Below are 12,747 nucleotides of genomic sequence, written 5' to 3' on the forward strand. Positions count from 1 at the left end.
GGAAGCGGGACACGGGAGACAAACAGACACTGAGACAAGCAACGGTAGAATGGTCAGACAATCCGGGTAGGCAACAAGAGGGTACGCAGTACGGAGGGGTCAGGCAAAAACGTAGTCAAGTCCAAAAGCAGGTGTCAGAAAAGCCGAGGTCACAAGAGCAGTCAGGATAAACGCGGGTGCAGCTGGAGAACCAAACTAACACTGGCAAGGCCTGAGAGGAAAACACACCTATTTAAATGCTGTCAGCGCTCCCGCCCCAGAAGCTGATTGGGGCGGGGAGCCTGACAGCAGCAGGGCTAATCAGGGCGGGGCTGGGGGCACGCCCCCAGTCTCACTGCACAGACAGTTACCAGGGAAGCCAGCCTGGTAGTCAAGCGACTAGAAGCACCAGCTGCCTCCCTAGCAACCCGGCGGCGACCAGTCTTACAGCGGCCCGGGGAGATCACAAGAACCGGGGTACCTCTGCGCCGTGCTCCTGTACCCCGGGTGGCCGGACCGGTGGTGCGGGCCCGGCGGCCCCGAGAGTTGCCGGTTCTGACAATAATCTACCACACATAACAAACTCAACCCTAAAATGTGAGACACTGGAACGGTTTTATCACACTGGTTTTTAGCCATACCATCTTACCAGACCGAGGACATGAATGATGGACCCTCCCCGTTTGCCAAACCACAGAGCTCCAGGGAGCTTTGAGATATACCAATTATGAGCCATCGGGAGGACGCCGCTCGGGTGCTCGCGTCTCTGCAACCCCCCGGCAGGGACGGGACCATCTGCACACGGGCAATTAAGCCCGAAAAAATTGCCTCAGGGTCCTAAGATATAAGGGGAAATAACAATGTTACCTACAAATGTGTAGACGTAGGTGTCGAGTGGAAGGCATCAGTTTATGTACCAAGATCATAAAAGTGGGGTTAAGCGCAGAATAAAAGTTTGAAGTCTGAATACGGAGATTTGAGACCACCACCCCCCCACCCCCCCGCCTCCCTCTCATCCCTTCCCCTGCCCCAACTCTACCCCCCTCCCCCCGTTTCCCCCTCTCACTTCGTTCCCCCTATCCTAGCCATTAATCCCTACCCTACTAACAATTTATATAGGTTTTATAAGTATAGATGCATAAAAGCGATTACCTCTGCCCACTCTGGCCAGATAAATAAAGCCTTTGAGCGTGGTGACTGACCAGGTTGGGCAGTTTAGACACATGTCAGCTCAATAAGGTTATTCAGTTAATATGGTAACATACGCATGTATTTTGTAAGAACCTCCTTGGGCTTTATGTTATAGCATCTTGGATAAACAAATTACACTAATGTAAGGTTGAATACCCTGTATGAAAATTTTTTCAATAAAAAGTGAACTAACAAAAAACAAACAAAAAAAAAGAATCACTTGGATATACAAAACCTTTATGGAGCTATTCTATGTTAAAGTGACACATGTCAGATTTCAAAAATTTGGCCTGGTCATTAAGGCGCAAACAGGCTTGGCCGCTAAGGGGTTAAACAATTAAGATACAATAATTATCTTAGTATATAAAAATAAAACATACAGTGATCATGTTTATTGAGATCCTATTAAAACAACATTAATGGGCTGACAGACAGACTAAACATGAAGACAAAGGATACAGCAATATCCTTTCTAGACACTTTACTCATGTACTACAGTATGATACTTTTCATGTGTACGAGAGGATAAGTTCGATTTCTGTATATCAAGGTAAGTGCGATATAGACAATTAAGGATTGGATTTATGTGTATCCAGGTACGTATGACAGATAGTCAGTTTTTGCGGAGTACTGCTAAGAGAAACTTGTATAGTTTTCAGCTAGAGAGTTGCAGTTCGCAAGTCAGCAAGTTTTTAAAGCTCAACGCGTTTCCCCACTTATAAAGGTGGTTCCTCAGGAGCCAAGATAAATGATTGACTATTATAAAAATACTAGAATGTATTTCAAGGCACTTTCCTTATGTCCCGTGTCTTATCAGACCAACTCGTATGGTAAGACAACGTGGTGATGGCTAAAAGTGTATGACATCTGTTGACGACATATATATATATATATATAGACTCTTGACCTGTATGATATAGGTACAATAACGTATCAGGAAGAGGTTCTTTTCTGTTAGGGAACCCAGAGGCAGCCTAGATTAATGGCTAACCCCCGTTTTAAGGGATCACACTTAGAGATAAAATTCAGTATAAAGGTCCCCTCGTTGATGCCTTATAGAGATGATCCAAATAGTAAATCTCTATGCAGATGAATACAGACACTTATAGACAGGTGTCCTAGTCATACCAAATTAAGGCTGACCGTTAGCAATATAGACCAAAAGAGAAGATGCTGAGATGGTCTAATCTGCTTGTCTAGAAGATTTGAACCAGAGGTCTGTTCATATAGCGGACAGTCAGCCCTAAGTCCCTAATTCAGCTAGAGTAAGATTCTCATGTACGCCTATCAGGGTCACTAAAATTCTAAGTACAGCACCAATCGGGCCCACCCCACTTGCCCCGTTGCCGGCGGTAAGAAGAGACACCACACAGGGATCTGGTATCATTCCTCACACGGGACATGGCTGCGCTGTGCCGACGTGCTTTATTACAGATTACATGAGATCTTATACCCTTTGTCCCCTCCCCAACAAGGGGTGATGGGCTTATAATCATATATGGGCAGTCCGGATTTCCGCCTTAGACAGTGAGGCGCCTCTGGCTTGTACAGAAAATCACGTATTCAATTAACTCCAGTACAAAGAATCACCCACTCAATTCTAAGAAAACGGCCAAACATGCATTCTCCATATATGGGAAGTCCGGATTTCTGGCCTAAGACAGTGAAAGTTATGTACATGGTTGAACATCTTGATACGGCACTTCTGGGAAAACGGCCAAGTACATGCGGCCTTCATGTCTGGTTCGGTATCATCTCTGAATTTCTAGAACATCTCTCTCAGCCTTCTAAAGCCTTGGAATATCTGATGTAAGGCGACATATAAGTTTTTTTTTCCATTTGGAATTGAATAAAACTTGCATATAGGTATAAAAGTATAAAGAACATATGGCAATATATATATATATATACCCTCACAAACCCCCCTAAAAAACTTAATATGGAGATCAAGCATCAGACTTTGCACTCTTCCTCGGTCGTCTCTCCCTTACGTCAGGGTTTCTCCACTGCCCGTAAGTCCCTACTCCTAAAAGGGGAGGGATCCCTACCTCACCTCAGAAGGAGGCCATGGATTCCCTGGGCTTATTTCCGGGCATCCATACCCTCTATCTGTACGAGTTAACACCCCACAGGGTGTGCCCTCGCTGGAACCTAAGGTCTTCTGCACTTTCCCTAGGCAAATGGGAAGTCCACTGACAGTCCATCTTATGAGACTGAGGCAGGCGCAGTACTAGTCCATCTCTCCATTCTTCTGGTAACGTATCTGGTTGGCATTATCGGAACTGGCTCTTCATCTTTTTCAAACAAGGGAAATTTTGGTCACATTAAAGGGATAATACACATACAGGAAATTACATACCCCACCTCTTTCTGCTAAAACCATATCCAGGGCTACTCTATTTTGGAACGCCATGGATGCAGTGGGCCCTAACTGGTTAGCTAATCCTTGTAAAGCATCTCTGGTGTAGTTTACAAACCTCTGCTGATTGTAATAGTTATAATTCATCCAATCTACATTATTATTAACAGTGACAATAGCAATTAAGGACTCAAAACCTGCTTTAACCTGATCTCTAGAATTAAATTCATCTGGCACCCCCCTTGGCACTCCTATTGCATCTATGTATACATGTGGATCAAAGTTACCACCTGGAGCGTCAACTTCTCTCTTAGCACGATGCGGTGTTGGATTCTCACCCTCAGTGTACTCTTCATATTGCACATTTCATTGTATTAATTTGTTCTGAAACAGGGGCTAGTGTACAGTAGTCAAAGGTGTGTGTTAGAGGAATTGTACCACATTATAGCATGTAAAGGATATACAGGATCATGAGTTCTTTCAGTGCGAAGTGTGGATCCAAGTGGGTTTTCCTTCAAGCTTGACTGCAGTTGGGGTGGTGAACAACATCTGGTAAGGACATTCAAACAGGGTCTCTCGCTCAAACTTTTTCCACATAGACCCTGTCACCTGGTTTTAGATTGTGACACTCATCTGTCGGACCTGGGAGAAAAGCAGAGACTACAGAATACATTATTGACAATTCCTTGGAAAGACCTATGACAACATTAACAAGAAAATAATTCCCCAAACTCGGCTACTGTGGCATGTATCCTCCTGGAAAAAAGAAAAACTAATGAAAGACACTCAATTCAAAATTTGACCATTTTCTCTATTGCCTTTTGTATCTACTTTCCCCCTACTCCGTGGACGGTAGGGTGTGTGAAAAGCCTGGAATATACCCAAAACAGACATGATGTGTTGCATTATTTCACCTGTGAAGTGTGTACCTTTGTTTGAGTCAATCACTTCCGGTACCCCGTATCTGCGGATTACCTCATTCATGAGCTTCTGTGTGGTTACCTGCTTATTTACTTTGGTAACAGAGTAGGTCTCCAACCTGAAAAGAAATCAACAACAAGCACATATTCATGCTTCCCAACAAGTAGGAGCTGAGTGTAGCCAATTTGCAATCCCTGAAATGGGTAGAGTGGCCTAGGCAAGTGTTATGTGGCAAATTTACTTCTGCCCTGTTGCTTTATGGCAAAGATCATGCAAAATTGGACAAATGATGCAGCAGCTACAGAAAACCAAGGAGCCACCCGTCCTTGTTCAAGCGTCGTCATCATTGTTGCTTTGAGAGGTGCGTCTTTTCATGCGTCAGCTGGGCCATCATGGGGCACAGGGACTATGGTGGGCAAGTGCTGTTGACTGTTCACCATACGCCGTCCCTTTTTAGTCCATTTGTCTTTTTCTTCCTTGCTGGCTTGTAACTGTAAAGTCATTAGCATATCAAAGTCCAATGTTTTTATCAAAGTCCAAGTTCAAATCAAAGTCCAAGTTTTTATCAAAGTCCAAAGTTATTGTTAAATTCTTCTTTTCTTTTTTCTTCCACGGCTTAAGGACCGCTGATTTTGCTGTGTGGTCTGTGATGGCGTTGCCTCTCGCTTCTCCGGTGTAGGAATTGGTGTGAGCTTTCCACCTTGTTAGGTAGAAATAGGGCCTCCGTGAGACTCTGCCCGCTGCATCATTCTCAATTGGCTGTCCTGCTGTGGTAAAAAACTGTCTGGCCTTCCATGTTGGGCCGTAATCATGAGCTATGCCAAATGCATACCGGGAGTCAGTGTAAATGTTTGCCGTCTTACCTGTGGCCACTCCACACGCCTCCGTGAGTGCTTTTAATTCCGCTTCTCGTACTGCGACATGCGGAGATATTCTGCTTTTTAGGACATCTTGTTGTGTAACCACTGTATATCCAGTGTGGAGTCGTCAATCACCCTGGGTACCATCTATAAAAAACAACTCAAAATATGCATTATTAACAAGGGCTTTCAGTAACTTTTTTTTTTTTTTTTTAAACTTAAATTTTCTTGTTGCATCACTGCTAGACAATCAGGCTGGTATTCTATTTCAAAAAGATCAGAACCTTGTTGCAAAAAATATTAAAAAATTAAAAAATGGCTTGCAAAAAATTTAAAAATGGCTGAATTTAAAAATGGCTGACTTGCAATACCTAGATCACCTATGCCTTCTCCTCCCCCCCTTTAAACCAGGGTACTCAATTGGAACAAGGGTACCCTGTTTCAGGTAGTACAACATTGTAAAAAGATTTGATGGATGCAGATAAGGCCTGTAAAATGTTAACACCAATAGCAGAAACATGAGTTACACCGGGGCAGAATAATCTACAAAACATCTACTAATATTGGAAATGTGAGATCCCTTTAAGTGAATTCATTATTAGTCTGTTCCTGCATGCAATGTCTTATCAAAATTTGAGACGGGAGACAAAACAAAACAAAACAAAAAACTTTTACTAGCTGCTCAAACTCCTCACCCCCTCCCTTGTCGAGAAGAGGGATGAAACATTACTACGTACTATTACATCATCTAGCTCCACCCCTTCGATATTGGCACATTGCGTCCGTCTTCTCAGCTTAATTTCAGCTTAACAGTCCACACGTCCACATCTCAACCAAGCAAAGTCCCATGCATGGGGAGGACTTTTATCCCCAGTCATTATCCACATCACACATTCCACCACAGCTTGAACACGGGTCACTAACTCTCATCCATCCATGCTCTCAAGTTTGCTCCGTTACCCCCCTTGGAGGTGTACCAGTACACACAGATGCACGGACGAAAAAAAGTTTGACAAACATACATACATCAGCTGAAAAACATTGAGGTGAGTGCTATAATTTTATAAAGTACATCATTCTATTGAGATGAGATTGTGAATGAGCGCTATCTTTGACAAATTATGTGAAAAAGTTTGCTGAGTGACTGAGATATTCTATATTTCCTATCTACTGAAGCTATTATATGCTGTATTAAACGCTGAAGTGTTTTAGTTTCTGTGACCCTGAATTTGGAGTGAATTCTGAAAGCCCCCACCTTTTTTTTTAAATTTTTTTTTAAACAAACCGTTATCTCTCCGCGAATATGAAACACAGACTGAATTGTTTAGCTTAAACTATTGCCTGCATTTTGAACTCATAATTAACACATATCCTGAGACCTTGCAACATTCATTTTCAACCCCTGTATAAGTAAGAATATATGTTTTGGAAATTGCTATATTTCCTGTCTACTAAGACAGTATAATTAATTAAATTCATTTCAAGCCTTCATTCCATTTACGCAAGCAGAGATATTATCCAGGGTTATTATTGCATTCTTTCTCTCTGTTATCTTCCGACCTTGAAAAGCTTACACAGACTCGCAGCTACATGTCAACAATCTTTCTCATCTAAAAGCAAGCTCAGTTAACTATTTGCACTATTTGCACATACAGTATATACATATATACACATATATATCCATATCTATTATCTATCTTGTATTATACACATTTTCATCTCTCTTTACCAACAAATCACATGCATTGTAACTTTCTTATCGACTTGCCTGCTCCCCTTATTTCTCTCCCCTACCTAACTGCCAATATAACCTTCAATAGACACTCTCCTGACGCCCTCTTGATCACTTACTGTACTTTTCAACATTTCACTTACGGATACTTTCTTAAACAAATAATGTGTACATACTTTCTCTGACTGTCTCTCTCTCTCTCCTCTCTCCTCCTCCTCCAGCACTGTCTAGAAAACCTTGATCTTCCAAGGCACCTCTCGGTCCTAAAGACCTCCTCCCAGGCACCATTTTGTAATCTGCCGTGCGGGTCAGTGTCACACATTTTCATTAGAGTTTTCTTACATTTTACAGATTCATCCACACGGCGGCAGCCCTTGAGGGGCTCTGTCTTCTTTAATAAGATCTTACGCATATTAGAACAACAACAATAATAATAATAACACGCTCCATAGAATGCATCCCTCTTAATTTTCAAATTGTCAGCCCCTTATATACCGGCAAGACAACCGAGGGTCCCTTCTCCTTATGGAACCAGCCCCATAAAATGCATCTCTCTGAAATCAGATCGTTAGCCCCATATATAAGGCAAAACGACCGAGAGTCCCTTCTTCTATGAGACAAAATAAAAAGTAAGAGAAAAAAAACTTCTGCAGATACAACAATCTCCACTATTATTAAAACGTTAAAACTTCAACAACAAATAAACTACAGACTAGTTTCTGGGTGAGCCATTGGTGCGCATATCACGGTCAGTGGTCCATGACGGCAAACCCGGAGCCCACACGAGTTACCGTGTAGAACTCTTAACCCAACCCGTCCGGTCACAAACCACAGATAGTCAGTCCTGCTGCAAGACTCTCAGTGTAAAACACAACATAAATATATGTTTGTCTTACCTGCAGTTCTAAGTGAGTTGATCAGGCTCGGTTTGCAGCAGGACGGCTTCTCAGTGGCGTGGATCCGGGTGAATTGCGCTGTAAGCTCCGGTTTTGTCGCCGCACGTTCGGGTGCCATTTACCAGGGTATTAAATATTCTAAGTACAGCACCAATCGGGCCCACCCCACTTGCCCCGTTGCCGGCAGTAAGAAGAGACACCACACAGGGATCTGGTATCATTCCTCACACGGGACATGGCTGCGCTGTGCCGACGTGCTTTATTACAGATTACATGAGATCTTATACCCTTTGTCCCCTCCCCAACAAGGGGTGATGGGCTTATAATCATATATGGGCAGTCCGGATTTCCGCCTTAGACAGTGAGGCGCCTCTGGCTTGTACAGAAAATCACGTATTCAATTAACTCCAGTACAAAGAATCACCCACTCAATTCTAAGAAAACGGCCAAACATGCATTCTCCATATATGGGAAGTCCGGATTTCTGGCCTAAGACAGTGAAAGTTATGTACATGGTTGAACATCTTGATACGGCACTTCTGGGAAAACGGCCAAGTACATGCGGCCTTCATGTCTGGTTCGGTATCATCTCTGAATTTCTAGAACATCTCTCTCAGCCTTCTAAAGCCTTGGAATATCTGATGTAAGGCGACATATAAGATTTTTTTTCCATTTGGAATTGAATAAAACTTGCATATAGGTATAAAAGTATAAAGAACATATGGCAATATATATATATATACCCTCACATGCCTTTAAGTGGCACTAGCTGATAGTCTGATCAATATTGGGTAGCTTGTCCCAAAACCCTAATGATAATTTAGCCAGAGCATCAAATGAAAATAAAAGATGGAAAGAAAGGTGTAAGACCTGTGGCTCTGATGGTGAACCACAGGTAGTGATTGCTGTCTTGGCGTCAGCGCCATAAATACCTAGCCCAGGACCGCCCCTTAGGGAGGGGGGATGTAGCCCGTCCAATAGAGGACGTTTATTAATTATTTATTTTAAAATCGTATTCGGATATGAGGGCTTTCATTAAAAAAACTTTTATAATGGGCGTGTGATGCATTCCATTAACACTTGTATATCCAATAAAGCACCTTAATATGTTGTTTAGTGAGGCGAATCTGCTGTGTATAAATATCACTTCGCAGAAACTCTTACAAATAGAAACGCTAGCTTCCGACCAGCTTCAATGTTTTTAGCGCACTATATGTTGTTTCGTACGCTTTTTTCCGGCTGGGGTTGGATATACACAAAAACAAATATTCTAGTCTCTAGTCTAGGACTAAGATCCTTTTTATAAGATTCAATTATAAATCTTTATCTAGAGAGAGATGTATAATCTCTCTTGGTTCTGTTGTGTATAGCTCGACGCGTTTCTTCGCTATTCGCGATTCGTCAGGAGCAACACTATTTATCACGTAGAACCAGATAGGTTAGGATCAAGCACACTAATGCAAATACATTGATCCAGTATATCTTTGGACCCAATGTATAGTGTGCACAAAAATATAGCACGCCAGTACAGGTGCATTCGGAAATTAACCAGATGGCTATATATTTGGATGATACTTCGGCAGGATCATTCTAAATATTTATATAGCCTGAATGCTATCTTAAACCGGCATCTGTTTTTAAATGGAACTAGGCTACCAGAATACGATTCAAAGAGAAGCCAGGGTTTCAGTCACCAGTATCTATAAGCGCTAGGTAGTTTTTCAACCTCGCTAACTAGGTGCTAACCCTAAGTTCTAAAGGTTGCAGGACCCTATTTAGCAAGTATAGCGATAATACCCCTAAAGTCCCTATCTGTGCTCAGGTCACTGATACTAGTCACCAGTGCCCGGCTCAAGAGGGTGGTCAGCAAATCAAGATAAATAAATAAACAAAAAGAAAAGAATCTGGCAGCAGCTCCAGCCTTAGTGGTAAGATGCCTCCAGCCTACGACTAAGGCCGCCTGCAGACGAGCGGGTCGGATCCGGCAGCGAGAAATCTCGCCGCGCGATCCGACCCCAGAGCCTGCAGGGGCGAGCGCGTACTCACCCGCGCCTGGCGGCCCCGGCTCTTTGATGTGCCGGCTGCCGCGCAGCCGGCGCATGCGCAGACCGGAGCCGGCGGCCAGGTAAGTGCGTGCTCCGCACAAAATTAGAACATGCCGCGGTTTGTTTGCCGCGCGAGATTTCGCGCGGCCAAACCGCGGCCGTCTGCATAGGAGTGCGTATTGTAATGCACTCCTATGCAGACTTTCAGCGGCGGAAATCCCGCGGGAAATCCCGCGGCGGGATTTCCGCTCGTCTGCAGGCGGTCTAAGGCTGGAGCTGCTGCCAGATTCTTTTCTTTTTGTTTATTTATGTATCTTGATTTGCTGACCACCCTCTTGAGCCGGGCACTAGTGACTAGTATCAGTGACCTGAGCACAGATAGGGACTTTAGGGGTATCATCGCTATATAGCCATCTGGTTAATTTCTGAATGCACCTGTACTGGCGTGCTATATTTTTGTGCACACTATACATTGGGTCCAAAGATATACTGGATCAATGTATTTGCATTAGTGTGCTTGATCCTAACCTATCTGGTTCTACGTGATAAATAGTGTTGCTCCTGACGAATCGCGAATAGCGAAGAAACGCGTCGAGCTATACACAACAGAACCAAGAGAGATTATACATCTCTCTCTAGATAAAGATTTATAATTGAATCTTATAAAAAGGATCTTAGTCCTAGACTAGAGACTAGAATATTTGTTTTTGTGTATATCCAACCCCAGCCGGAAAAAAGCGTACGAAACAACATATAGTGCGCTAAAAACATTGAAGCTGGTCGGAAGCTAGCGTTTCTATTTGTAAGAGTTTCTGCAAAGTGATATTTATACACAGCAGATTCGCCTCACTAAACAACATATTAAGGTGCTTTATTGGATATACAAGTGTTAATGGAATGCATCACACGCCCATTATAAAAGTTTTTTTTATGAAAGCCCTCATATCCGAATAGGATTTTAGAATAAATAATTAATAAAAGTTATATTTTAATTTAGGATTACATCTTTACTACAGAAATTGATCCAAGAAGGAATGGGAGCATTCCTAATGTAACCGGGGTTGATAGTCCTATTTGGGAATATTAAGGTAAGTACTGGTGATAAAGTGTAAAGCTATAATGAAAGCTCAGTAAAACATACATGATATAACTCATAGTACTCATAATTGAGATAGTGGCAGCAATGCCGAGATCAATAAGAAGGAGAGATATTTATTCAGCTTTCTATCCAGACACTAGATCTAAAAAAATAGAGTAACAGTCTGCAGCAATTTATAGGAAGCAGTTAGAAAACAAGTTCTCGTTTAAGCCGGCTGGGTTAAGGGTGTTCAAGCGGTAGATCCACGCAGCTTCTTTTTGGAACAGGCATTGATCGATATTCCCTCTCCGGCCATGTGTCCGCAGCAATTCAATGCCTTGAAATTTAAGAGAGTGTGCATTTCCATCATGCATTGCCCAGATATGATCCGCAAGGGGTGTGGACTCATGGCACTTTATGTTTCTAATATGCCCTAAAATTCTGCGACGGAATTGTTGGATCGTTTTTCCTATATAGTTTCTAGGGCACGGACAGGTAGCCATATATATAAAGTTTTGAGTCCTGCAACTGATGAAATCGCGACACTGATATGTTTTTTTTTAAGTGGAAGCACCAGTAAATGAGTTGCCTTTTAGTATGAACGGGCATGCCGCACAGCCATGGCATGGAAAGGTTCCGCAGGGTTTGTTGGACCCAAGCCAGGTCTTTGTGTCGTCCGGGTAGAGATGACTTTTAACAAGGTGATCTTTAAGGTTATGACCCCAGCAAAAGGTAATAAGTGGCATGGGTGAAATAGATTTCCCAAGATCCGTATCACTCTTTAAGATGTCCCAATAGTTGTTCAAGATATGGCGTACTTGTGTTGAGGCTGTGTCAAAAGTGCCTATCACTCAGGTATATTGATCAACCGAACGTTCACGAGGTGTTAGGAGAGTTGTGCGTTTCTGTTGGGATGCATGCCTAAAGGCCTCTAGGACCACGTTTTCTGGGTACTCCCTATCCTTGAATCGCTGGATACATTTTTTACTTTCTTCCAAGAAGGAAGAATCGTCTGAACAATTCCGTCTCATACGTAAGAATTGTCCTTTCGGAATTCCTCGCTTGAGAGGAGTGGGATGATGACTGTAACAGCCGAGTAGGCTATTTGGGGCTGTTGCTTTGCGATAGAGTGTGGACGAGATGGTACCATCCTCGTTTTTCTGGATCAGCAGATCTAAGAAAGGCAAAGTGGTAGAATTGATCTCACTGGTTACATGAAGGTTTAGGGTATTCTCATTCAGTGAGTCCACAAAGCTCTTGAAAGATGTAGAAGTGCCTTCCCAGAAAACGAGGATGTCGTTGATATATTGGAGCCAGAGGATGATGTTATCAGACCACATTGTGTTGTTATAGATGAACCTTTCCTCCCACCAGCCCAGGTACAGATTAGCATAGAATGGGGCACAAGGCGTCCCTATCGCTGGACCCCTGAGCTGGTGGAAGTACTTGGTGTCAAACAGAAAATAATTGTGACTCAGAGTGAATTCGAGAAAGTCCAGGATACATTGGTTATGGTTATTGAAATGCGACCCTCTGCTGGAGAAAGAATTTGACCGCCTGTAGTCCACGTTCGTGTGGAATTGAGCTGTAGAGTGATTCAATATCCAATGAGGTAAGGAGGATGTCGGGGTCGACCGAAATTCCATCAGGAACACGAAGGACGCCCATAGTATCTCTAACGTATGA

General features: G+C 42.9%; 1 protein-coding gene across 1 annotated transcript in view; it reads right to left on the bottom strand.

The window, feature by feature from the left end:
* LOC136573247 (vomeronasal type-2 receptor 26-like) overlaps window positions 1-12,401 on the bottom strand; it is an 89,747-nt gene extending 77,346 nt beyond the window's left edge. The window contains exon 1 of the mRNA XM_066574546.1: window positions 11,931-12,401. Within this exon, the coding sequence (XP_066430643.1) occupies window positions 11,931-12,401 (471 nt within the window). The remainder of the gene's footprint in view (window positions 1-11,930) is intronic.
* Window positions 12,402-12,747: the final 346 nt, after the last annotated feature.

This window comes from Eleutherodactylus coqui, chromosome 7 (genome assembly GCF_035609145.1).
Source record: "Eleutherodactylus coqui strain aEleCoq1 chromosome 7, aEleCoq1.hap1, whole genome shotgun sequence".
Classification (NCBI taxonomy): Eukaryota; Metazoa; Chordata; class Amphibia; order Anura; family Eleutherodactylidae; genus Eleutherodactylus; species Eleutherodactylus coqui.